At 39.9% G+C, this 26126-nt stretch overlaps 1 protein-coding gene across 2 annotated transcripts in view; it reads left to right on the top strand.

Moving 5' to 3' along the window:
* Nucleotides 1-26126, top strand: part of EPHA3 (EPH receptor A3) — a 218221-nt gene that overhangs the window by 71238 nt on the left and 120857 nt on the right. For both annotated transcript variants that reach the window (XM_035116807.2, XM_035116806.2), the window contains exon 3: nt 8148-8808. In XM_035116807.2, coding sequence (XP_034972698.2) covers nt 8148-8808 — 661 coding nt within the window. The remainder of the gene's footprint in view (nt 1-8147; nt 8809-26126) is intronic.

The raw sequence follows: 26126 nt of genomic DNA, 5'->3' as shown, positions 1-26126 counted from the left end.
TTTGAACTCATTGTACATTAAGTTTTGTGATCATGGAGCAGCAACAATAACATTGATCAGGATTCTGTTGCTTTGCTTCAAAATGTGCAGCTGAACAGGGATGTGCTTTCAGAAGCGCTTGCTTCATTGATAGAGGACAGAACTCAAAAAGACCAAAAAAAAACTATCTCAAAAGCTTTTGAAAACCTTTAGTTTTCCACGAATTTTTCTTCCCAAAAGTTCTAATGTCTTCCCATTTTCAGCCTATTCTTGCTTCTACCTCATTTTTTTCTGACTACTTAGTAATAAGAACTTTCCCACCTCTCTCTGTCTTTACTTAATATAGATTTTCTAACTAGTCATCCCAAATAATTTACAACTCTTTTCCCAACCTGAAATCAGTTTGTGATTTGACGTATAGTCAGCATTTTCTCCCTAACTGCAACTGTCCCTTTTGAGGCTGCTCCTTTATAAACTGGGTGCTTTCAGCTGCCCCAGCTGCAACCAAACATGTTTCTCCTGCAACTGTCTCTGCAGCCACAACAGGCGCTGCAACTTTACAACAGCCTAACCTCACCTCCATAGGGACATCTCACCAATGTCTCCCAAGGCAGATGGATGACAACATTTATAAACAAAGAAACAAATAACGGCTTAATCTTGAAGATAGGGGTAGCTATCCTTTGGTGCTCCAGATTTTGTTGAACTACACAATTCCAAACATTCTTGGCCATTGATTAGCTAGGGCTAATGGGAATTGGTGTCCAACAACCAGGGCTTTATTTCAGCTAGAACTTGACAGAATTCACTTCTGGCACCTCTCTGGTGGGCACCATTGCCATTATAAGACAACAAGGGACGTCTTCATTGTGAGTTCCGGCACCTCTTTTTCTAGAAAAATAGCACTGCCAACAACTAATGGAGGACCATAGGTTAGCTATGAAGTGTACATTAAAGGTAAAGGTACCCCTGCCCATTAGGTCCAGTCGCGGATAACTCTGGGGTTGCGCGCTCATCTCGCTCTATAGGCTGAGGGAGCCAGCATTTGTCCGCAGACAGCTTCCGGGTCATGTGGCCAGCATGACAAAGCCACTTCTGGCGAACCAGAGCAGCACACGGAAACACCGTTTACCTTCCCGCTGGAGTGGTACCTATTTATCTACTTGCACTTTGACATGCTTTCGGACTGCTAGGTGGGCAGCAGCTGGGACCAAACAACGGGAGCTCACCCTGTCACAGGGATTTGAACCGCCGACCTTCTGATCGGCAAGCCCTAGGCTCTGTGGTTTAGACCACAGCGCGTACATTAGATGAGAGCATATTGTCCTCCTTTACCTATCCCAATTCCATTGAGAATATGAAACTTTTTATGTTCAAATGAGTGTGGAAGTCATTTGGTAATGTCTTGTCAGCCATGTCATGCAGTCAGTAATGGAAGTTTTCAGGCTGCTTTGGGAGCTGGTGGGGGTGTTGCTTTAATGAGCAAGTGCCTGGTTTTGTAACTGGAAGCACTTCTTGATAGTTTGCTGAAACTGATGGATAACCTTCTTTGTTTCTTATTGGCAGTACAATAAATGAATCCACTTCACTCTTTGCGTTATAGATATATAGAAGGCTTAGTTTTGCAACTGAAACTATCAAATGCATAGATTTGTATGCCTTACTCAAGTATATCAAGTGTGTGTGTATGTGTGTGTGTGTGTGCACGCACACACACACATCCCTTCATTCATTGTGAAATTTGTAGTTAGGATGGATTTTCAAGCATATTTGTGTTTGCGGTTTTTTAGTCATAGGAGTGCTGATTATATTTATTAGCTCTAAATATTAAACAGCCGGCAGAATTCCATTGTATATAAATAAGACATTTGAGACTTGGAGGCAAGCCATTACTGATATAGCCAGCTGGTGCTTTTTAACAGTTTTATTTTAGTGCAGCATTAAGGAATCTCACTGTACATTTGATGCTATTTAAAATGACAATAGGATAATATGTATTCATTTGAGAGTTCCATTGTGTATATTCAGATTGAAAGCCAGGGTAGACTAAAGAAATGATATATTGTGCACCTGTTTGATGAAACCACACTCTTTGTTTCAGGCAGTAAGAATGCAAAAATCGAAGATTCCCCCCCCCCCCCGAATGTTAAGTTTACAATGACCCTGAATTTCGAGTATGGTATTTTTGATGATGTCCTTCAGTCCTTTCATACTTGCACATGTTTCTCACTTTTGTTCCCCATTGATCAATGGGTTTCCTTAGATATATTTGAATTTTTCTTAAGTGTAGGATGTATTAAAACTGAAATAGTAGTTGACCCCCCTTTTTTACATTTCACCATTCCAAAAGAAGGATTGTGACCTACTTCAGAAAACTGAGGCATGAGGAAATACATACCCCCCTGTTCCATATGTGTGGGGAAAATCCTTCTGTGCATGACTTTACAAATAGCTGGGTGTCGCTTTGATGGTTTTTTCAGGAGGTTCAGAAGGCTGCGTCTCAAAAAGGCTTCTGAAAAGCCCCAATACACAAACAAAAACACTGCACATGGTGTTTTGAACCGGGGAGGTAATTTCTTCTAGCAGAAAAAAGGGCCATGTGGGTTAGAATCTCTTAGGTTTGTGCCTCTCGTGAAAGCCACAAAGACCTCCATTTCTCCACTAAGCCAAACGAAACCAGTCCATCTGTTCTTGATCTTGGTTTGAGGTGCCCACCTGTTGTCTTCACCTCTGACCCTGACATCATGCATTCATTAGATCCTAGGGCTGCATTGTCTCTGGCATTCATTGCAGGCTGCCTGGCAGCTCATCTACAAGGTTTTTGCACCCCGCTGGTGGGTCCTGACACAACATTTGGGAGTCACGGCATTAAAGGGTTCTGTCCTTTTTGTTTACCATTTGTTAGGGCGATTGCTTGGCAACCAAAAAGTGATATGAACAATCCCCTTGTATTCACCCAGAAAATGCATACTGTTCTCATGCAGGGCATCTGTAACATGAGAGTTCCCCAGCCATTGTGAGTTTATAAGGTGATGTGAAGTAATTACACTGACAACAAGAATGCCATACCATTTTTATTCTTCACATTGCCTGCTTGGATGATATGTCTGTTTCCAACAGCATATCTGGAGCTTGTTGGTACATGTAGCAATCTTCATATTATATCAATATCTTCCCATCCAATTGTCATTTTTCTTCTGATTCCCCCCCCCCCCCCCGGGTCGCATGTTCACAGTATGTTTTCTGTGAATGTGTCAGGTTCAGTTTAGTTCAGTCTATATTTTGTCACCAACTGCTATCAGAACATAAGTCTGACATGAGTATGGAAATAATTGGAGGTAGTCATGCTGTCAACTCATGGCAAATGTACAATCCTGTACAAAGAATTATATGTGTCGAATTGTGAAAAAAGTTAAATCTTTCAGTGTGGAAAACGATATCTCCAAACCAACTGTTTTTATTAAATCTCAATGGGAGTTGTGCCTTCCTCCTATCAAAATCTCGAGAGTATTTTAAATAGTTGTGATAGCTGTTAATGTTAAACATTTCTGTTGATCTATTTACAACAGAGATTGGCCTCCAAATATTGTAGGACTGCAACTCCAGTCTTCTTTTACCATTTGCTAGCCTAATGGGCTGATGAAAATGTATATTTTGATGGAGGAGATATTCTTCGGCTAGAGCTTGGTTGGATCCCTGTGTGGGCCACCTGCTTATTCCTGCATTGCAGCGAGTTGGACTAGATGTTCCTCAGGGTCACTTCCAACACTACAACTCTACCATGCTATGATTCTGTGAAAAGGATTGGACAGATTAATGGAGGAAAGGGCTATTGATGACATTGACTACTAACCAGGATGACTATGCTCTATCTTCACAGTTGGAAGCAGCAATGCTCTTGAATACCAGTTGCTGAAAACCAGTGCTTTTTTGTCATATTCTGCTCCCTAGTTTCCCAATATGAGAATAGGATGCTGGACTAGATGGGTCTTTGGTTTGTTCCAGTGGACTCTTCTTGTTTTCTTATGAACAGATCCAAGAATTCCTGGCAGGAATTCTGTAGTTTTGAATGGCTTGCATATAATAATATACAAGCAACATTTGCTGTTTCTTAAATGGTTCCTGACTTATCATGTTTCAAGTTGAGAGGTCATACATGATTGCTGTGATAGTGGGGCAGTTAAACACTCTGGTCTCTCAAGTGCATGAGCCCAATTGATCAAACGGTCTCCGTTGTGTACCAGGAGGGAACATGATTGAAAGTGCTGCTAGGGCATGAAGTCTCATAAAAAATCCCTATCAATAATGAATGGATGTCTCCACATAATAAGATAGGAATACACAAGGCTATAAGTCAATTTCAGCATTAAGAACAGCAGGGTCATTAACAGTTTTTTTAAATGCTTAAAAGCTCTTTTAGGGATTGCAAAATTATTTGTGTTGCACCATCAGGAAATGAGTGCAAATAATATCTATCTATTACAGATAAGATCAGAACCTGATGTGTTGAGCAATGCTTCAGTGTTAACTGCTAGTTTGGGTCTTTTGCTATCTGTGCAAATGGCCTGAAATCTCATCCCTCTATAAGTTTACAGGCAATTTGGTCTTCATTACAAATTAATGCAGTGATAATGGCTCAATACAACCCTTTTGTGCAGAAGGTATATACTGGTGATGCTTGGTTTGTCATGCAATTTAGACCTCAGTGTTCACCCCCTGGTGTCAGTGTGGCAAAATGAAAAATGTTGAACATGCTGAAGATCTAAGAAATGCACTCAACGGTGTATATTGTATTTTACTGCATGCCACTCACATTTTTAATGATGTAATGATAAAATAATTCTAAATCAAATTTAGTTATTATTGGAAAGCTAAATTTAGATGGCTGTTTTGATTTCTGTTAATACATAATTGCTCTATGAAAACAGATTGCCTTCAAGATGCAGACAAATGATGCACAGATGTGTTGATATCAAGATATACTGACAAACTGCAGTATCGTTAAAAACACTAAAAATTACTCAAAGGAAAAAAAAAATCTGTTTAGGAATGAATGAATGGCTGCTTTAGAATAGGAGGGTGAAATCTGTGCCATCAATATGTTGCTGGGCTCCAACTTGCAACCAGAACTGGAAGTGGACCCATTTGCATGTACATGCATCTTATATGTGAATTCACTAAAAGGGTGATTTGGGGGAAATTAGCAATACTACTGTTGGGGAGCATGCTGGCATAAAGCACAAGGAGATGGCATTAAAGCAAGCTAGTGTAAATTAAGCGAGTGCAAAGTTACACCAGATCCAAACTTCATTCAGCTGGGGCGACTGCTGCTGTGCTGTGTAATAGTAATAATTTATAGTAATAATAATTTATTATTTATACCCCGCCCATCTGGCCAGGTTCCCCCAGCCACTCTGGGCGGCCCCCAACAAAATACCAAAATACAGAAATCCATCAAACATTAAAAGCTTCCCTAAATAGAGCTGCCTTGAGATGCCTTCTAAAGGTCTGGTAATTGTTGTTCTCTTTGACCTCTGGTGGGAGGGCATTCCACAGGGTAGGTGCCACAACCGAGAAGGCTGGTTCCCTGTAGCTTGGCTTCTCATAGCGAGGGAACTGCCAGAAGGCCCTCGGCACTGGACCGCAGTGTCCGGGCAGAACGATGAGGGGTGGAGACGCTCCTTCAGGTATACTGGACCGAGGCCGTTTAGGGCTTTAAAGGTCAGCACCAACACTTTGAATTGTGCTCAGAAACATACTGGGAGCCAATGTAGATCTTTCAAGACCGGTGTTATGTGGTCTCGGTGGCCGCTCCCAGTCACCAGTCTAGCTGCCGCATTTTGGATTAGTTGTAGTTTCCAGGTCACCTTCAAAGGTAGCCCCACGTAGAGCGCATTGCAGTAGTCCAAGCGGGAGATAACCAGAGCATTCACCACTCTGGCAAGGCAGTCTGCGGGCAGGTAGGGTCTCAGCCTGCGTACTAGATGGAGCTGGTAGACAGCCGCCCTGGACACAGAATTGACCTGTGCCTCCATGGACAGCTGTGAGTCCAAAATGACTCCCAGGCTGCGCACCTGGTCCTTCAGGACCAGGGAGTCCTCCACACCTGCCCACCTCCTGTCACCCACAAACAGTACTTCTGTCTTGTCAGGATTCAATAGCAAGCAATAGGCATAGCAAGCCTTTAAAAATATTGTTCTGTGCTGGGTTGCCAAGTAATTGAATAGACCTAGGATCCAGCCAAAGTCCCCACTCTCTTGTCCTACTCCCATCCCACCTCCATCAGCTGAACTGGGCTGAAAAAGTTATGCTGACATATCTTCGGCTGAGACAGGGTTGGGTATCTTGTCCATATCTAATAATATACCAAATGCCAATCTAAAGCTTCATTATATAACCACATGTCAACCAAAAGGATTCCAGATCTACAAAGATAGGTGAGATACAGCTGGGCCAAATTACCCTTTAAATTGAACTCCTGAAAACATAAACGTGGCAGTTATCAAGAATTATGTACCTTCACGAAAAGCAGAAGGAATTTAAACTTCCACCAGGTTAGTGCCTCCATAAATCTACCATCAACACGAGGAGCCCAGTAAACATTAATTTCACACTGCATCTTTCAACCAGTGGCCTCAGAATTTAGACGTGCCTAATCTTGACTCCAAATCACAATTCTCCATTAATCCCAAGGATTTCACTCATGAATGAATTGCATGGTTTTTGCTCCTGCTTGCATGTTAGTAAGTAGGGACAAAAGTGCATTCCCATTCATTTAATGTAATAATTTGTTCTCTGCAGTTAGAGAAGTAAATGATTAGCTTCTCAAATAAAACACATATGCAAAGTATGTCACAAAATAGACTTTCTATATCTAAAACAGGTGCAATTAGTCCAGAGCCAAGTGTCCTGAATTACCTATTGTCACGCAGGCAATGCATATGGATATATTTTTACAGAAAGAAGCAGATGGCACAAATGCTTGGGCTGCTCTAAATTAAAAAGCCAAACGTCCAACAACGAATTAAGTGCATTTACCTCCATAAATCTCAGAGGTTTTAAGTTTGCTTAATGCAGTGTTGGGCTATGGCCTTAGAAGTGTATTCACTTACACAAAACATTGAAGGGCCACCAGGATCATGTACCAGCAACACATGAACAGTCTTCAGGCGTCTTCCTTTTATTGAAATGCAGCAGAAGGAAGGTGCTAATTTCAAGTTGGGGAGTGCTTAGCTCTTCATCTGCAGGCTATTTTCCAGCTGAAAATAACTTCCAATACAATCCTCATACCCTTTATCATTAACTTTTTCTTTTCAGTATTTTCTTTTAAGTAGGTAGTGGTAAATCTAATTGTACAGCTGTGTTTGTTGCTTCCAAATTGTGTTGTGGTGGCATGTTATCTTCTTATTATATTATATTATATTACATTATAATAAATAAATATTTTGCAGCTGTGGTGGGCTTCATTGTTGGGTCTCGGAGCAAGGTCGCAAAGATTGATCTGCACCCAATTCCCCCAAATGTTTCAAAATGTTCAGAAAAAAGTAGTGCTGTGCTCTTGAGACTGTATTACAGTGGAACCTCGGTTTACGAACGTGATCCGTTCCACGGAGGCATTCATAAACGGAGGCATTTGCTCCCCAAAGGCACGCTTCTGCGCACACACGCATGCACTACACAGATCGCACCTGCGCATCTGACGCCGCAGAACCCGGATGTAAACACTTCCGGGTCTGCGGTGTTCGTAAACGGAGGTGTTTGTAAATGGGACTGTTTGTAAACCGAGGTACCACTGTACTTCAGAATGTTGGTAGAAAACAATGTGATAGACATCTCTTCTACATAAACATTACCCAGCCTGTCATGGAGAATTATTCTATCCCAGCCTTCTTCTGGGTATGCTTAAGTGCCCAAATTTTGGTACCGTCGTGTTATTTTTGTGTGTGTGTTGCAAACCTGCAAGCTCCTACCCACATTCTGCAGTATTGTGAGACAATTTGAAGAGAGTTGTGCCATGTGCTTTTTCTAAAAATATACATTGATTAAGTCTTTTCTCTAACTTTTAATTGAAAAGGGGATATCAGATCATTGCTTGGTAAATTATCTGTGAGCTTGCTGTTATAACTATTCCCCCCCCCCAGTAACTATCCTTTTATTTATGTTTTCAGTGGGAAGAAATAAGTGGTGTTGATGAGAACTATACGCCAATCAGGACGTATCAGGTTTGCAACGTTATGGACCACAGTCAGAACAATTGGTTGAGGACAAACTGGATATCACGTAACTCAGCTCAGAAGATCTATGTAGAACTCAAATTTACCCTAAGGGACTGTAACAGCATCCCACTAGTTCTGGGCACTTGCAAGGAAACTTTTAACCTGTATTATATGGAGTCTGATGATGACCATTCCGTCAAGTTTAGAGAACATCAGTTTACAAAGATTGATACCATTGCTGCCGATGAGAGCTTCACTCAGATGGATCTTGGGGATCGGATTCTTAAACTCAACACAGAGGTCCGTGAGGTGGGACCTGTTAGCAGGAAAGGATTTTACTTGGCTTTTCAAGATGTGGGTGCGTGCGTTGCCTTAGTGTCAGTGCGAGTGTACTTCAAGAAGTGCCCTTTCACTGTAAAGAACTTGGCCATGTTTCCAGATACAGTCCCTATGGATTCCCAGTCACTGGTGGAAGTGCGAGGTTCTTGTGTTAATCATTCCAAAGAGGAAGACGCACCCAAGATGTACTGCAGTACTGAAGGAGAATGGCTAGTTCCCATTGGAAAGTGTTTGTGTAACGCTGGCTATGAAGAAAGGGGATACGCCTGCCAAGGTAATCTGTTTGATAGTTTCTACGTTTTTGCTGTTGGTGAATTGCTTTCCTTTCCTTTATAAAGTGTTCCAGCAAGTAAGTAAGGTTAAAGAGAAAAGTAATCTTTTAGCATGGCTTTTGTATTTAGTATACAAAATGCATTCACTTTTTCATTTCCTGCAGTTGTACTTGCTATATTTAGTTCTATTGGCTACTCTGAATACTTGATATTTAATCTCATTGGCTTGCACACAAAGCTTTGTATAATAGGGCTTCCATTACCACTATCTACTACAGCCTCTTGCACTGCCAAAAAAGGTCCCTTTTGGAATGACTTACAAATCAGCTCAAGTGGCTGCTGGTGGCAGGAGATTGCAGAAATTGGAGGCACCATGAGACCCATAGCTTTCAGAAAAGAGCAGTGTGATCCCTAACGTGATAAATCTGCAATCAATTTCATTTGAAATTCACATATTCCAAAGTTTTAGGCGGGATTATTTCTTAGTTCGATCTGGAGATTCCATAGATTGAACCTATGACGTTAATGTATGATCTGGTACCAGGCTATAGCCCTTGCCGTTTATAATCTCTTGTCATGTCTTTTACTACTGCTCTTTGTAGATACTCTGACAGCCAATGGAGATCAAGGTTGTCTGCTGATAAGTTGCTCAATGAACTCTGTGTATGTCTCTTTCAAAGTGCAGGCAGAGGGGCTCTTTCCTCCAGGCATGCTCATTGTTGCTATGTTGTGAGTACTGACCTCAGCAGAGACAAAGATACCTCGGACTGGAGACTTCATGAGAGCAGAACTCAGATATTGATTCAGCAGCAGTTCCTCCTTCACAGGGAAGAGTCTTTTCATTTAAAGAGGCTCGGCCAGCTTTATTAGCTATAGCCTCTGATGGAGCAGGGCTTTTGAGCTGGTGTCCTCTGAATTAAAGGAGGACAAAACAATGTTCTTAGGCTAGAAAACTGGCACTACAAGTACTTCTAGTTGGCTATATACCTCCTGCTTTAAATTCCTGGCCTCAGCCCCTGAAGAGGGGAAGTCTGACCCAGTGGTGTGGGAAACCGCTTAGGCACCTGGAGCGGTAAACATGATGCACACCCGGGGCGGGACGTCGCTACGTAGTGCGCATATGTAGCAACGCTGCGCATACGTGCTACGTAGCGGGGTGCCGGTTGCGCTGCTCGCGCTGCTCCCAAAAGACGGAGCTGGAAGCAGGCCACCCCCTCCGCTCCCCCCTTGCTACACCCCTGGTCTGACCCCCTGAATCACAGCAATTGCTGAGTCAGTCACATGTGGAACTTTGCCACACCAAGCAGTTGCCTAGTCTGTTTCTCTGGTTAGATTGGTGCTGTCCTCTCCTCACAAGACAGAGCAAGGTTCACCTGGTTATTAGTCCAAACTCTTTTAAAGAAGCTAGTGTTCTGAGATGGTGAGTGTGAGAAGGAACTAGGAGGACAGAAGGTGATTCAGGTTTACCCTTTCAAAAAAGAATGTAAACAAATGCATTTTATTTTTGCTTATTCACATATATATACTGAAAGGATTCAATATAAGAATGTGATTTAAGAAAGTAGTTATTGAATTTTACATGTGTTTTTAAGGTTTTATGTTTCCACTATCAGAAGTTAGGTAAAGGCACATAACTCCCCCCCGGAAATAAGAAATTATTTGTTTTTCAGGAGTTTTAAATTCACACCTTCTTCAGCTCTGAGTTTATGACCGTTTGTATGACAAGAATAAAAGATTAATTCCATTTTAGGGGGAGGTGTAGATCCAACCAGGCAAGGCTAAATTTATTGTTCAAGCTTTAATCTGTTAAAAGTGTCAGCATGGGACTTGGGGACAAGCATATGTATCGCTAAATGTTTATACCACTGGATGAAGCCTGTTTTCAGACACTGCGTATATGAGAAAAGCCTGCTGACTTCAGTCAGCAAGAGATTACTTGTGCCCGTGAATGCAAAATATAAGAAGCAGACTCTGATCCTGCAATCAAGGCTTGGCATCCAGTGGAGCTGGCCTGCTTTTTTTATTTCCATTCCATTTGTTCATCAAGAGAGCTTTGTATGAGCAGGCCATTAACAAAAGTGACAGGGCATTCTGGCCTGCTCTGGTTTTACATACTACGTCCTGCTGTCCTGACAGCTTTTATCAAGGCCCAAATTTGTCAAATATTTTCACCAGGGTGTGATTTAAGTGGCACTTTAAAAGCAGTTGGTAACCCAATCCCCTCCTGCTGTTGACGTCAGTAACGCAGCAGGAATCGGAAGGCTTAGAACCAAGTTAAGTTTTTCGCATACTTCTTAATGGACTAGTTGGTGTCTCAGCAGTGTTCCTTCCATGCTATCCCCCACCCCAAGTTAAGATGATTAAAATAGTACTTTTCTAGACAGAGCATGCAAGAAAAAGGCATGAAATCAGTGCATTTAATGATGGGGGTGAATCATGTGACAGTAATACTACCTAGCCCAGGTAGTCAATGAGAATCGTTGGCAGAAGAAACCATTGAAACAGGTGTATTTATTTAATTGCTTCTTCACATTCACTTCTTTGAAAAGGAAGGGGACTCTAGCTGGTTTCTGTGAATATTTTTTTCTTTGTACCACAGCAGCATTTATGAGATTCTGAATTTTCCAAAACTTTATAGTGATTGCTCCGCAATTTCTCCAAAATAAACCAATTAACATTAGAGCAAGTAATAGGAAAATTATCATAGAATGTGAAAGAAGAAAAGCTGGTGATAATCAGTTCAACAGCATGATGGCATGAGCTTTCCCAACCCTTTTTGAGAATTAGGCGTCGTGATTAGTCTAAGCTGAGGGCAGTGAATGAAAGTTCATATTCGTTTTGAAAGAGTGGCATAACCACAAGCATTATATATTAACCTATATAGCTCTTAATTTGGGGGTCTTTTCAGGAACATTTGTTCCTGTATTGACATCACTAGTGTTTTACCTTTTAAACTGTGCATGGTATTCTCTCCCTCCCTCCCTATCAATCTGTACTAATAGCAATTTTATTCTGAGTAGAAAAGAAAATTGAAATAAAGATAGGTTTTGGGGAAATTTTGTCCAAACTATTGTTAAATGCCTCAAAGCCACCTCCATCTCAAGCTAATGGAAGTCATTTTACTACTACATATATTCATGTTTTGAAATATTTTATAATGTGCAGACTGATCATGTCTCTTTATAGCTAGTTGTGCAGGATTCATCTCACCCCTTTGTAAAAATCTTCCAAGGTTTGTAGGTTATTATCTGGTTCCATGTGTTTCCTGCTTAACACAACTTCAGTGCACTTAGCATTTTCATAAAATTATCAATCATGGAAAATAATATTAATACATTCAACTCCTGCTATGTTTAGTACACTATAAAGCATATCAGCTTGTTTGGCCATTTATTTCCATCTCTAAAGTCTGTTTATCAGATTGTTTTCAAAGGTCAGAATGAATAAGAAGCATTTGTCTATGAAGTTGAATAAACGGAGATACTGTTATGGTTTTGTGTGTAGCGAGACAGGCAGATGACAGAGTACCAGACTTGGGTTCAAGATGAAAACTACTGTATCATGTTTCCAAGCAAGGCACATTTTTTTCCTTCATTCATTCTTTTAATGTTTTATTACTTCAAATGATGTTTTTCCTGAACACAATGAAGACTATTAGTATTTGGTTAAAATAATCTACACAGTTGTACACTAGAAGTAGGGGTCATGTGGTTATTCAGATGTTGCTGGACTTCAACTCCCATCATCCTTGGCCATTGGCCATGTTGGCTGGGCCTGATGGGAATTGGACCAAAAGCATGGGTAAAAACAAGTTTTTCCCTGGTGCCTAAAAATAGATAAAGATGATGTCAGGCATTTCTCCCTGGAGAGAACATTCCACAAGCAAAGAGCCACCATTGAGAAGATCTGCTGTTGTGTTGCCAACCTCCAAACCTCCCATGATGATGTTTGCAGGGTCTAGGATAGTTCATGTGGGTTATAATTCATACCTGCCTCATCCCTGAAGGGCTCAGCAACATTAAAGTATTTTAGAAATAAAACCGAAAATATTATGCCCAGTTCTTTTGATCTTTTTTTTTACCTGTTGATTTCATTAGAATCATAGTGGTTCATAATCTATACAAAAGTATTTTTAGGAATGGAGTTAAATCAGATCCTTATTTGGTAAAGATTTTTCAGTCATAGTTTTTAAATATTATTTTAAAGGAAGCTTGACTAGGATTTTAAATAATTCTATATATGGTTTCTATTAGCATTTGGTTATACTGTATATAAAGAAGCAACCCTAAACCAGTTAGGAATAAAAAGCTGAAGTTTCTGTTTTTACTCATTTCTAATTTTAATAACTTCAGTTTTTATCATGCTGATATCTCCCAAATATACACGAATGAGCCGTGGTTATGAACTGTTATATTCTTTTTCTCAGAAGATACATTTACACAACCTAGATTGATGATTGGCTAGGATATGTGGTTTGCTCTTGCTGTGAAATACTGGAATGCATTATCCAAAAACCTGGTGCATGACCCATAAGTTTTGTCATAGTTTATCCAGTAGATAAATGGACAAAGACATGCTAATTTTTTCTTGGAAGAGGCAACAAAAGTGGGTTATATCAGCTTTGACTTGCTCATTCCCATCCTATTTGGAATTAAACATTTTAGTACTGAACATTTTGTCATAGTGGCTATTTTGTGCAGAATTCTATTCAAGAACATTTGACCTATTTGCATAATAAATACTATTTAGTGGACTTGCTGGCATATCTTTCCCTCTTTATCTTAAAAAATATTTTGTCTTTTAACAGCACAATGCTATGCATATCTACTCAAACATAAGCACAATTGAGTACCATGAGACTTGCTCTCAGGCAAATGAGTATAGGATTGCAGAAAATTAAGCTCTTTTAATTTTTGAAAATACCTTGACCGCATTGGCTAAAAAACAATGAGACTGAAGATGAAGACATGAGATTAAATTCACAGCTACATTAAGGTTGTATTGAGTCATATATCAATGCACACTTCCCATTCTGAGTAGGTTCTTCCTCAATTGTGCCTATGTTTAGAGTTATCAGATGGTCCCTCATTAGTTCCAGAGGGGAATGTGTAAGAACTAACAAGGGTTTGCATTACAACACTGACAGCTGTTACAAGACTTTGATAGAGAGCAATTGTTGTGAGCACTGTACATTTTGGTAATTGATTAAAATGCTCACACAGATTGAGTTGTCTTGAATGATGACCACAAGTAGGCAAGGTACCTAACTTCTGTTTGTCTCTTGAAGTAACGTTGTTGCTCAAATGTTATCAGACCTCTAAATAACCACTAATGAAGTGGTTATTATAGCAAAACAAAATGTCCATATATTATTCAGGGAAATTCATACAGTTGACTTAATTCATGAGAAATCAGGCTTAGACCCATAGTGATGACATGTTCCCTTCCATTAAATCACACTCTTCTTTTGATAGTCTGTCTGCTTTAACAAAAGAATATGGTCACATAATAACTGATCAAAACATCCGATTTTACAATAGTATGGAAGGATTAGGAGGCGATGTCCAAGAATTTAGTTGTAGTTCCACCATTAAATGCTGATAAGCATCAGCTGATTACAAAACAGTTGGCCTGCAGCAGAATGAAGAAGAAAACTTCTCTCAAGCAAAATAATAATAATACGGATCCTTTAAAAAACATCAGAGCAAAGTATCTTATTGACAAACATCTATGGGTTTGGTGGTTGACTATGGTAAGGTTAAAGTCTGATGTGATTACTTAGAGCAGCTGCTCTTTGACAGGAAGTTTTGCTTTCCACAAAGGAAGGGAAAGCCATATGGTGAAGCTGAGCATCCCATCAGTGATGTGGATGTGGAGATTCACCCTTTAATTGTCGCTTTGTTTTTCAGATTTTTGTATTACTAATCCTGGTGGGATGTCCAAAGTGCTTTGATTGTTTGTTAAGGGCACAGGGATGTAGATAGCCTTTTGGTTCTCTCAAAATAAATTCCAAAGTGGGTGAGGCACAAAGGAGTTCACACCTTCCCTAGGTATTGCATTGTTTGTACCTTAGTAGGTGAACCTGTCATTTCACATATTTGGAACCTTTGGGGGGTGGGGCTGTGGACCACGGGAGTAAAAAATAAACACATCTTAGCTGGAAACATAAATTAAAGTTTCTATAAAATATATTAACATAATCTCCAATTCAAAATAAAATACAAATCTTTCCAATTAGGCACTCTCTTTTATAACTTTAGTTTAGTTTTGTTTTTCCAGGCTTTTCATTCTTAAATGTTTTAATCTGGAGTTGAATTGTTCTACCTATTTCTTTCATTCTTTCATTTATTTATTATGTACATTCATAAAATAGTTTGATCAAGCAGTCTTTTATATCTCCCCTAGGGATTTTCAAAGGCATTATGCATAATAATAATCTCTATCAGCTCATATTAGAGAAAGTAGCCCTTTTTTATAAGAAGTTTTATCCATCTTAACTCAGAAGTACACTGATTTTTGGATTGGAACCAGATGTCCTGTCATAGACCGACTGAAATCAATGAGACTTAAGTTAGCCTTACTGGAGAGAATTGTAGCCTTGGAGATCATTAAATGCATCTAAGCAGAACCTTTGGCTGATATTTTTATTTTTGTTATATAATTAGGATTTATATACCTACCTGAGATGAAGTTTGAAGTTTATCAGCATGGGAGAGGTTGGCTCATATGTTGCCACAATAAAAATGAGACATAAAAATGGATATCCATTCATAGAGGGAATTGTTGTAATAGTTCTTGCCAACTACATTCACCAATTCCTTGTAATCAGAGATATTGTATGTCTGGACCATAATCATTTCTGAAGGGTCAGTGTGACACTGTTTCGGTTGCCTCCTTAATGCTAGGCATGTCAGCCGTCCAAATTCTTTTATAATTAGGGATTACTGCATAGCACATCAGTTACCCATCTGTCAGGAAACCTGCCATCTTATTTAAGAAATTGTTACAAACTCTTGACAGTAAAGATTTAATGAAGTTAAAGCAGGAGGGGGGGCCCTCGAAGCTGAAATCTGCTCCATATTGTACACCCCAAATTAAAATCATGCATACTTTCTTTACATGTGTTTTGTCTGTCACTTGTTAAAGAAGCAAACTGTGACTATATTGCCTATTATGCCAAATCCATTCTGCCTCTCATTTCTTATTCTTCCTGATTATATTTATTGGAAACAGAAGAGTATTAGGCTGAGATCTGATATAATGCAAGAGGGTGTCTGCTTGTCCAATGGGACTTCATTTCCCTCTCCTCCTCCTGCAGCCCATTGTGTCTCCCCAAAATATCTGTTCCAGAGGGTTGGGGGAATAAAGGGTTGGAGTGCAAGAGGGGCAAAGTATATATATCAGGGTCAGCCTTCATTCCTCCTTTATGAACCTAGTTCAGAGGTTGAGGGAGTACATGATAGTACCTTTAGTGGGACTTTCTACCTGTGCTCAGCCTCTGAATTCTCTCTGACAGGCAATAGGAATACCTAACGGTACTAGAAACTCTTTTGTCTCCCTGTTATAGATTACCTCAGAACTCATTCCAGGTGAGGAATAAGCTTTATCCTGGCCCTGTCACTCAGATACATATCTATGTCTTGAATTCTAGAAACCATTCATAAAAGACAAGGAGTAATCCCTCTTTTTTTGTAAATAAATTTTATTAGTTTTTCACAGTTACATTTTCACAAATAATAACAGTAATTAACTCACATTTCTACCAGATCTAAATTTATACAAATATCTTTTTCACAAACCTTCTCTTTGAGATTCTTTAAATCTCTGGACTTCCCTCCATACTTCTGGTTCCTTATATTAACCAAGTTCTTCTGCATATCCATTCTTAAACTTTTTCAATTATTATTTCCCTTAATTTTATCTAATTTTCTGCTAGTTGCAAGCATTTACTTTAAACCCTGCCAATGTATCAACCTGTTTACAGTATTTCTGCACATAAACAATAAATGGTTCCCACTCTTTTTTAAACTTCTCGTTGTCATAGTCTCTGAGCTTTGTCGTTAATTTTGCAATTTCTGCATAGTCCATTAGCTGATTTGCCATTCTTCTTTCGTTGGTATCTTTTCTTCCTTCCATCTTTGGGCTAACAATATTCGGGCGGCTGTTGTAGCATACATAAATATTTTCTTCTGTTCTTTGGGGAGTTCAGTTCCTATCAATCCTAGTAAAAAAGTTTCTGGTTTTTTTAACAAAAGTTATTTTAAAAATTTTCTTCAGTTCATTATAGATCATTTCTGGGGAAGGAGTAATCCCTCTTGAGTTTGACATGATGTGTGGGTTATTGGTTTAGATGAATATCCTACACTTTGCTTTCTCTTAGGTTGGTAGCTGAAAGTTTTCATTATTGTTTTTAGTACTGGCCTCCAAATAACAGCCAGATGTAGGTTATAGTCATTCTTGTTTTATATATAGGTAGATGAAACAATCAAAAGTTGGGTTTAGCTGACACAGGATTTAGTAAAGATTAGATGACTGCAGCCAAGCTTGCATAGGACTTGGGGGAATTTACAGTTGCTGTCAAGGTCAAAAACCTTGTGTAGTGTGGTGTGTGTGTGTGTGTGTTTTAAAGCAATTCCCACATGCAGAAAAATGCTGTATAGACAAGAGATTGTGATGTGACACAAACTGTGCAGCGTTTATATTTATTAATTTTTTTATTTTGTTTTGGAAAAGAGAAATATGATTGACAATAGAAGATAGCGATTCTGTGGTGTTTGCTTTTAATTTAGCTACCGTCCAGAGGTTCATTTTAAAGATTCATGGATGAGATCCCCCACTCCTGGCATCTTAGCAAGTGAGGTATGTTTACTCAATCTGTTTGTAAGAAACTATTTGCCAGACAGCCGAAACATAACCCTGACATTGATGTGAGACACCGTGAAGGCCGTTGCTTAGCGAGCTGCTTCCCCTTGAATGATTTAAAGCTGGTTTTTCAACTGAGTCAAGTGAAATAAGGGACTTTAAAAGGGTTTAGAAAAGAACCCAGGATGTTTCCTCTTTCATACTGCATGCTATTGCATCATGCTATTTCTTATGGCTTTCCTCTTTGGTTTAGAGACAAGCGGAATGAATGTTAACTGCTTAGATGTTATAGTTGGATAAGTGGTATAGAAATCCTGTTAAATAAATACATAAACACTATATGCAAACATTAAATAGTATGTACTGATTAATGTACAGCCCTAAGTTTGTTGCTGAGATATGCAGAACAGCTGAAGTAATTCCAATTTAGGTTAATGAGACTTACTCCCAGGGTGCATATTCATTAATGTATTTTTTAAACCTCTCTGGTGCTCTTCATTTGGAAGGTGGTATACAATAATACAATAATAAGTACAATAAATGCTGTTTTATATATCTGTAAAAGGGGGAGCAGCTCACTAAGCAACGGCCTTCACAGTGTCTCACATCAATGTCATGGTTACGTTTCGGCTGTCTGGCAAATAGTTTCTTACAAACAGATTGAGTAAACATACCTCACTTGCTAAAAGCTAAAACCAAGGAACGGATCACAGACAAATGAACCCCCCCTTAACACTCCCAGGTAAATGGAAAGGCTTTACTCTGGCAATGTACATACTGTAATGCAGATTGTCATGGAGGCTCTTAGAATGGAAGTAGCCAAGTTAGGGTGCGATCCCTGCAGAGGGTTTTAGCCTTCAAGCACGAACTAGGTTGGAATAGGGAGCCTGAGGGCCACATTCCCTTGTTGGGAATCCCCAGGGGACCGCATGCCAGTGATGAGTAAGGCCAGAGGCAAAAGTGTGCAGAACAGTCCCATTCTAGAAGCAGCTCCTTATCTCAGTTTAAGGAAACATTCCAGTGAGGAAAATGAACTCAGGTAGGATGTGAGGAAGGGCCATTGAGGGATGTGGCTTTGAGTAGTGGGTAGCCTGGGAAAATAACTGTGGAAAGTGCTACTCCAAGGGTTGGCAAAGTTTTTGTGGCTTGGGCCGGTTAATGGTTCCGCAGACGCCGCAGTGGGCCGGAGTGTGCGCGTGTATGTGCACACATGCATGCGCAAATGCTATTTCTGGCGCTCCTTCCGGTACGGAGAAGGCATGCACAGCTTCCCATTGGCTGCAGGAGCTTCTTGCAGCCAATGGGAAGCCGGGCAGCGTCGCGGAAGGCGGTCCCCGCTCTGCTCCGCACCAGTTTAGCACTGCGCAAGGGAGCTGACCAAGTGGGTGGCGGGGGTCCCTGAGTGGGCGGCGGGGATCCATGGGCTGGTTAAACGACCCCCATGGGCTGCTTGTGGCCCGTGGGCCTTAGGTTGCCGACTTCTCTCCTACTGTTTTGAATGCCCTGTAAGAAAGACAGAACACAATTGCAACAAGAATTTTTTTAAAATAACTTTTAATCCAATCTTTTGCTCCTGCTGCTGCTGCTCCTTCTCTGCAAGGCAAGCCCGCACAACCTTGGCACTAAACACAACCTAAAACATCCATCAAGAACAAGCTAAATGAAAATGATGAATAAAAAATGTGGTTAAAAAGTAGCATATACTATAAGAAACAGATTAAAAGTGATGAAAATTAATTGTGATTAGAACTGTGGGTGCATCTGATGGGCATCTCTTGGCATCTAAAAGATAGTAAAGAAGGAACCAAATAAATGTATTTTACGAGGCGGTTACACCACAGCTGTGCTAGCATGAGTCAGCCTTCGGTGGCAGGTGCTGGGTGTGCAGACACGCACGGAGTGTCATTACGGTACTGGAGGGCAGAATCCTCAGCAGGCTCAGCTTAAGATGTGGTGTGGCCCGACCCCAGTGCTGAAGTAAGATGCAATGGGTGGGGAGCAATCATCTGCTTCATCTCAGGCAGCAAAAGGTCTTTGGCCAGACATGTACAGAAGCCAGCCAGTCTGGCTCTCTTTCAGCAATTGCAAAGGGACAGCATCCGTCACCAATTACATGAGGACAGCATTCTGGTAAAGGGGTCTGAGAGCAGACTCCGTCACACAAAACACCTCCCTACACCCCTCTGTGACCTGAGGAGGCTGCCTCATATTGCCTAATGATACCTTGCTGTGTTGGGACATTGATCAGGACTTAGGTGCCACTGCCTTCAGTACTTACTTATAGCTAAAGGGAAGGGGGCACAGAGCAGGGCATCTAAAGAAGTCAAGCAGGTTCATGTGTTCTGGAGGTATAGTTGCTGACAATTACACTTGAGTCACCTTCAAACCCACATAGGCAATGATGCTTCTTTTGCCACTATGGATTGCAGCTGCTGAAGTACAATCCTGCGTGATATTGTACTTTATTAACAGTAATAGTGATGTTGCAATTCACATGCAAAATGGTAGACTACATAATGTCTATGGCTATAGGCATGTTGGCACAAAAGGATTCTGTACCAGCTAAGCTGTGCACTGTGAGTGGGCAGGGGGAGGAAACAACAGGATTTGCACATCTTTAAAATTTGAGGAGGTGTTTTTAAAAGGGGTAAGGAAAAGATGGCAAAATGGCTGAAATGCTGTACTCACTCAAATTCTGTTCATTGGATGAGGTCTTGCTTCATTCAGCTGAAATCCTATTTTTGCTTTGTCTTTGTCTTTGTTTTAAATAGGGAGGGTGTTCTACTGTGGTCAGTGTGTCTTGTATTGGTAGTTATTCACAAGATCAAAGCATTTTTTCCTTTGCTTTGTTGCTGTTGACATGACTTCTTACTTCACCTTCTCCTGCTGTTATGGACCTTTGGACCTTGCACAAGCTGCTATTTTTTCTCTGTCACCATGATGCTACGTGGTATGACATAAGGAAAGGACATGGTGGGAGGCAGTGAGAAGCCAAAGTTTTTCTTTCCTCATAGCAGTTTCTGGCAAGGAATTTTACTTAGGATTGATGTTCAGAGTTGGGGCGGGGAGAGTTGGAGGGCCACAGCATGAACAAGATAAATGACTGCAGGTTAAAGTCTGTCAGCAGGCAAGGGCTATGAACTAAGGTATAGTGTTTTCCTCATGGCCTGACTTCCATTCACATTCTCCAAAGTGGAAAAAAAGATGCACAATTTCACTTCCAAAAATTGCTTTTCAGAGGCTACACTGAGAATCATCAACCTTTCTGATTAAAGACTGAGCTGCTTTTTTAAAAAAATATTGTAATGGCAAACACTTGTAGCAAATTTAATGAATGGTTTCCCAACAGCCACAAACATTTACAAAATAAGTTACTAAATAATAAATAACTATGTTTTAGATAGTGTTCAAGTGTTGTGGGCCTTCATGCAAGATACAGTGAATTCTGTATGGATAATGATCCAGGTAATGGGGGTTCTACTGTATTAACCTTTCGAAATAGGATAGCTGCTGTTTGCAACTAACACTGAGGAAAAAGCCATTTGCATAGTATAATTCCTGCTTCTTGGCTTTTTAAAATAAAGATTTACTGATCAGTCTTCAGTACAATAATGTTTCATCTGCATATCCTGGAAGCGTAGTATCACACTATATTCCATTTATAATTTGAGAACGAAATTAATTGAAAATTGGAACAAGTTCTATTTCAGGATAAGAAAACTAGCCCTTTAGTCTGAAGTAATAGAGGAGAGTCCAATTTAAATATAAAACATGTAGCTATTAAGGGGCACATAGGGCAGAAAGATGGGAAATCAATATTATTCTTTTTTTAAAAAAAAATCTGTTTTATGAAGCACAGAAAAAAATTTCTAGTTTCCTGCAAATAATGTTTGTGTTTACCTTGACCCTGATTTAAACTATGACTCAATTGTGTTTTCTCCAGAGCAGTCATTTTTCAGCCCATTTTATCCTGACGATGGTTTGAAATGTTGCATAGAACTCTCTTTACCAATAACCATTCCCTTGGTATTTTAATTTATCACCATTTAAAGCTTTTGTTAAGGCTTGAGTTTGTATGGTATTCCTCTTCTTTCACAAGTTGAATGTTTTTTGTTTGCATTATTTTTAAAAATGTGTCAACATCTTTCTTTGGTCCAGTGGGAAGTATTCCATTCATTTGATGGTTTTTGAGAACACTGCTTTCAAAATACCTGGAAAGTATCATGATGATTCTAAGATGGGAGCACTGGTGTAATGGTGGCATATCATTGCCCACACTCCATAAGATGGGGAGATGGACACCATTTATCCAGTCTTTAACTCTGTCTAGTTGTGTGCACAGTAAGTGGCTAAAGGAGTAGTATCAAAAACATCTACCGTACACAATCTTGAGTAAAATAATTCCTTCCAGTAGCACCTTAGAAACCGACTAAGTTTGTTATTGGTATGAGCTTTCATATGCATGCACACTTCTTAAGAAAAATGTGCATGCACATGAAAGCTCATACCAATAACAAACTTAGTCGGTATCTAAGGTGCTACTAGAAGGATTTTTTAAATTTTGTTTTGACTTTGGCAGACCAACACGGCTACCTACCGTGTTTCTCATATTATAAGACATGTCTTATATTTATTTTTTTCCTCAAAAAAACACACTATGGCTTATTCTCAAGGGATGTCTTATTTTTTCCCTCCTCCTCCTGCCGCAGCCGGCATTGCTGCTGCGCCTATCACTATGTCTTATTTTCGGGGTATGGCTTATATTCCTTGAATGCTTAAAAATCCTGCTATGGCTTATTTTATGGGTATGTCTTAAAATATGAGAAACAGGGTACCTGTATCTGCAATCTTGAGTACACACTCAAGTAGTGATGGCTGAGAATTTCAAACCAGGCCACACCCCTTTTATCCCATAGAACCATTTTTTGAATGAAACACAAACCTGGGGCTTGATCTGGAGATCTACAAACCTTTTTGAGAGCTGTTTTGACTATTGTACTTGCAAGGTGTACCGTGGGTTGTTTTGTGTTTATCATTGCTTTTAACAACATGAACCTGGTTAGAGCACTTCCACTGCACAGGGTAAAAATGCTTTTGCAGATGGTGGAGGAAGCAGCCACACATCACTTCCTGTGCAATTATATGCACAAATGACCATTGAATGTACAACAAAACAACTGTCCCATCTGTACAACTTATCCAAAAGAACTGCCCTTGGTACTCTTCCTAAGTACTCCTCAGTTTGGTGGGGGTTGTGGTTTATGTTTGGTTTTTGTTGACTGTTTTTATCTGCAGATTTATTTATTTATTTTGATTCTCTGGAATTATCCTAAAAATCTCTGGAATTTCCCTGGAAGGGATGGGACATGCTTTAAGATGTCCACAGACTGAAACAGTCATTTCTAGTGCCCAGTAAGCTAAGTGGAAGTAATTATTCCATACCCCAAATACTGCAGGGCTAACTCTGTTCTTTACAATACTGTACTACTACTTTAATTAATGCCATTTGAATACCTGAGGGAAACAATTTCATGCAAATTGCTCTGTAGCTGAAATGTTGTTTCTGAGCCACAAATGACATGCTAAACAAATTACATGAAGGGGTGTCTTGAGCAACTTTGATGCAGCTAAAAAAACTTTGCAGCCTTCCAGTCACATCTGGCCCAATGATGTCATTTCTGGGCTTAGAGAGATAGCCATTAACTATGATATACTTTACTTATAAACATAGGGCTTCCTTTCTTGGAATCATGTGAATGCTTTACGTATAATTGTGCAATTAACTTTATATAAGACAGACATCTTCCAGGCCCCCCACATCGATGCATAGCATAGACTATAGCATAACCAATGCTTTAACATCACAGATTGAATGATTACAAGAAAAAGTAGGGAATTCACTTTCACTAAAAACACAACAAAACCATGGCTAATGAATCTATATTAAAAGGTGCCTAAAGTTATATTTTTCAGAACCAAAGACCTGCAGTAAGACATTAGGCATGCACTATTCTCAACATTCTGGTTATAACCACCTTCCCCCCAGAATTTAGGCACTTTCTGGATGCCTTGAATGCCAATACTCTAGAATTAGGAGACTCCGAGCACAATTCAAAGTGTTGGTGTTGACCTTTAAAGCCCTAAACAGCCTCGGTCCAGTATACCTGAAGGAGCGTCTCCACCCCCATCATTCTGCCTGGACACTGAGGTTGAGCGCCGAAGGCCTTCTGGCGGTTCCCTCGCTACGAGAAGCCAAGTTACAGGGAACCAGGCAGAGGGCCTTCTCGGTAGTGGCACCCTCCCACCAGAGGCCAAAGAGAACAACAATTACCAGACCTTTAGAAGGCATCTCAAGGCAGCCCTGTGTAGGGAAGCTTTTAATGTTTGATGGATTCCTGTATTTTAATGTTTTGTTGGAAGCCGCCCAGAGTGGCTGGGGGAACCCGGCCAGATGGGCGGGGTATAAATATATTATTATTATTATTATTATTATTATTATTATTATTATTATTATTATTATCATCATCATCATCATCATCTCTTGAGAGTGTAATACAAAATCAGAAGACACTTAGGGTTTCAAAAACCCAAGAAGGCCTATTTCTATTGTTTTGAGTGCCCCCTCCAGAGGACCACAATACAGTGGTACTTCTGGTTGCGAACGGGATCCGTTCCAGAGGCCCGTTCGCAACATGAAAAGGCTGCATCCCGAAGCGCCGTGTCTGTGCAGGCGCGTGACTTAATTTGGTGCTTCTGTGCATGTGCAAAGTGCAATTTAGCACTTCTGCGCAGGCGTGTGCACCGAACCCGGAAGTAACCCATTCCAGGACTTCTGGGTTCGGCGCAACCGTATCCTGAAAAGACGCATCCTCAAGCGGACTTAACATGAGGTATGACTGTAAATACAAATAAGATACTAAAGAGCTGAAGTTTTCTTTGAAGTTTCCACCTCACAATGAAGAGAAATCCCCCCCCCAGTTGTCAGCCATGCAAGTGAACAAAATGTTCATCAGCATTCATTCAAATATAAATGACTGTTGCTACAAAGGTAAATCTTAGTTTGGGTTTTTTAAGTTCATTTCTGTTTTCTGTATCGGGAATTTTTAATGTCTGATATTTTACAATTTTATATATATGCTGTAAACTGCCCTGAGTGGCTGGGGAATTTTATTTTATTTTATTTATTTTCTATGAAGATAACAAAACTGTGAAGTTTAGCTATATATTGAAAGCCTTTTATATGATACAATTGGTAGGACTTTTATTGTTATGAGTTTATGTGTGTATATGGTGAAGGGTTGGATCCAGCTTAAGTACTGGTAAGTTCAACACTGAAACTATTAAAATGAATAGGACAAACTAACAGCAACTTTGTTCTTATTGAAAACAATGGGCCTCAAGTTCAACTACTTTTGCCAGGATTCAACCCTATGTTTAAATGTAGCACAGGGCTCCACAGAGCCATCAGGCTGGTTTGATTGCAGTGCTAGTTCACATAGAATATACAGAGCCCAACGGTGATCAACGCAACAAAGTTTGAGAACCGGGGATCTATAAATTGTGGGGATATGTGGAAATTATATTGGAGTGAAAGTGCATTTTGGCATAATTTTAAAACAAATGTAAGATCAAAGATTTGTCTTCCTTGTGCTTTCTCCAGTTTCTTGCTGTTCTCGATCCCAGCAGTTTTGCCTCAGATGAATATGTTTTATTGATGTGGTGCTCTTGCAGAATGCCAAATTGGTGTGTTGCATTAATCTGCAGCTTACAAACTCTATATATCTTAGGTTTTATATCAACTTTAAAACTAGCCAAATATGTGTAAAAACTGAACATCTGGATCTGTAAACCTCAGGGCCGAATTCCAATTTGATATCAACATGAAACTCCAATGACCTGGCTTGATTTATGAGTATTTAAACCAGGTGTCATTTTGGAACTCATAGTTTAGCCACCCACTACTAGTAAATCTTCAACCCCAAAATGCTATCCATTTGGTATTTGCAAGGTCCATAAATAAGGCTGCACCATCAAATGTTACTAACTTAATAACTGGCAATAGTATTCCAATATGGATTTCATTCTTTGAGTAATTCAATTATAAGCAGTGGTTAAAAAAATAACATATCAAGTGCTTAAGAAGAAGTAAACTAAGTTAGGCAATTGCCTATCCTAAATTTAAAACTTTTTCTTCCATCAAGGTAGTACATAGCATAGGCCAGAAAATGGCATTTTTGCAGACCAAAAGGCAATTGTTTTGGATCAGAGTGCTTCCCCTCCAGAATTGTCCTACTACGTACTGCCCAGAAGATCAGTGGTATGAAAGCCCTTGGTGCCACAGTGGTGGACAGGGAAGGGAGCAGTTACTTTGTTCCCTAAGCAAAATCATCCAACCTCTTGCCTTCTAGAGGTAGCACTGCTGACATTGAAATCAAAATTATAAATAATTTGTTTGGGA

Source organism: Zootoca vivipara, chromosome 4 (genome assembly GCF_963506605.1).
Source record: "Zootoca vivipara chromosome 4, rZooViv1.1, whole genome shotgun sequence".
Lineage (NCBI taxonomy): Eukaryota > Metazoa > Chordata > Lepidosauria > Squamata > Lacertidae > Zootoca > Zootoca vivipara.
Note: the sequence above shows the minus strand (reverse complement) of the source record. Positions and strands in the feature narration are given on the sequence as shown.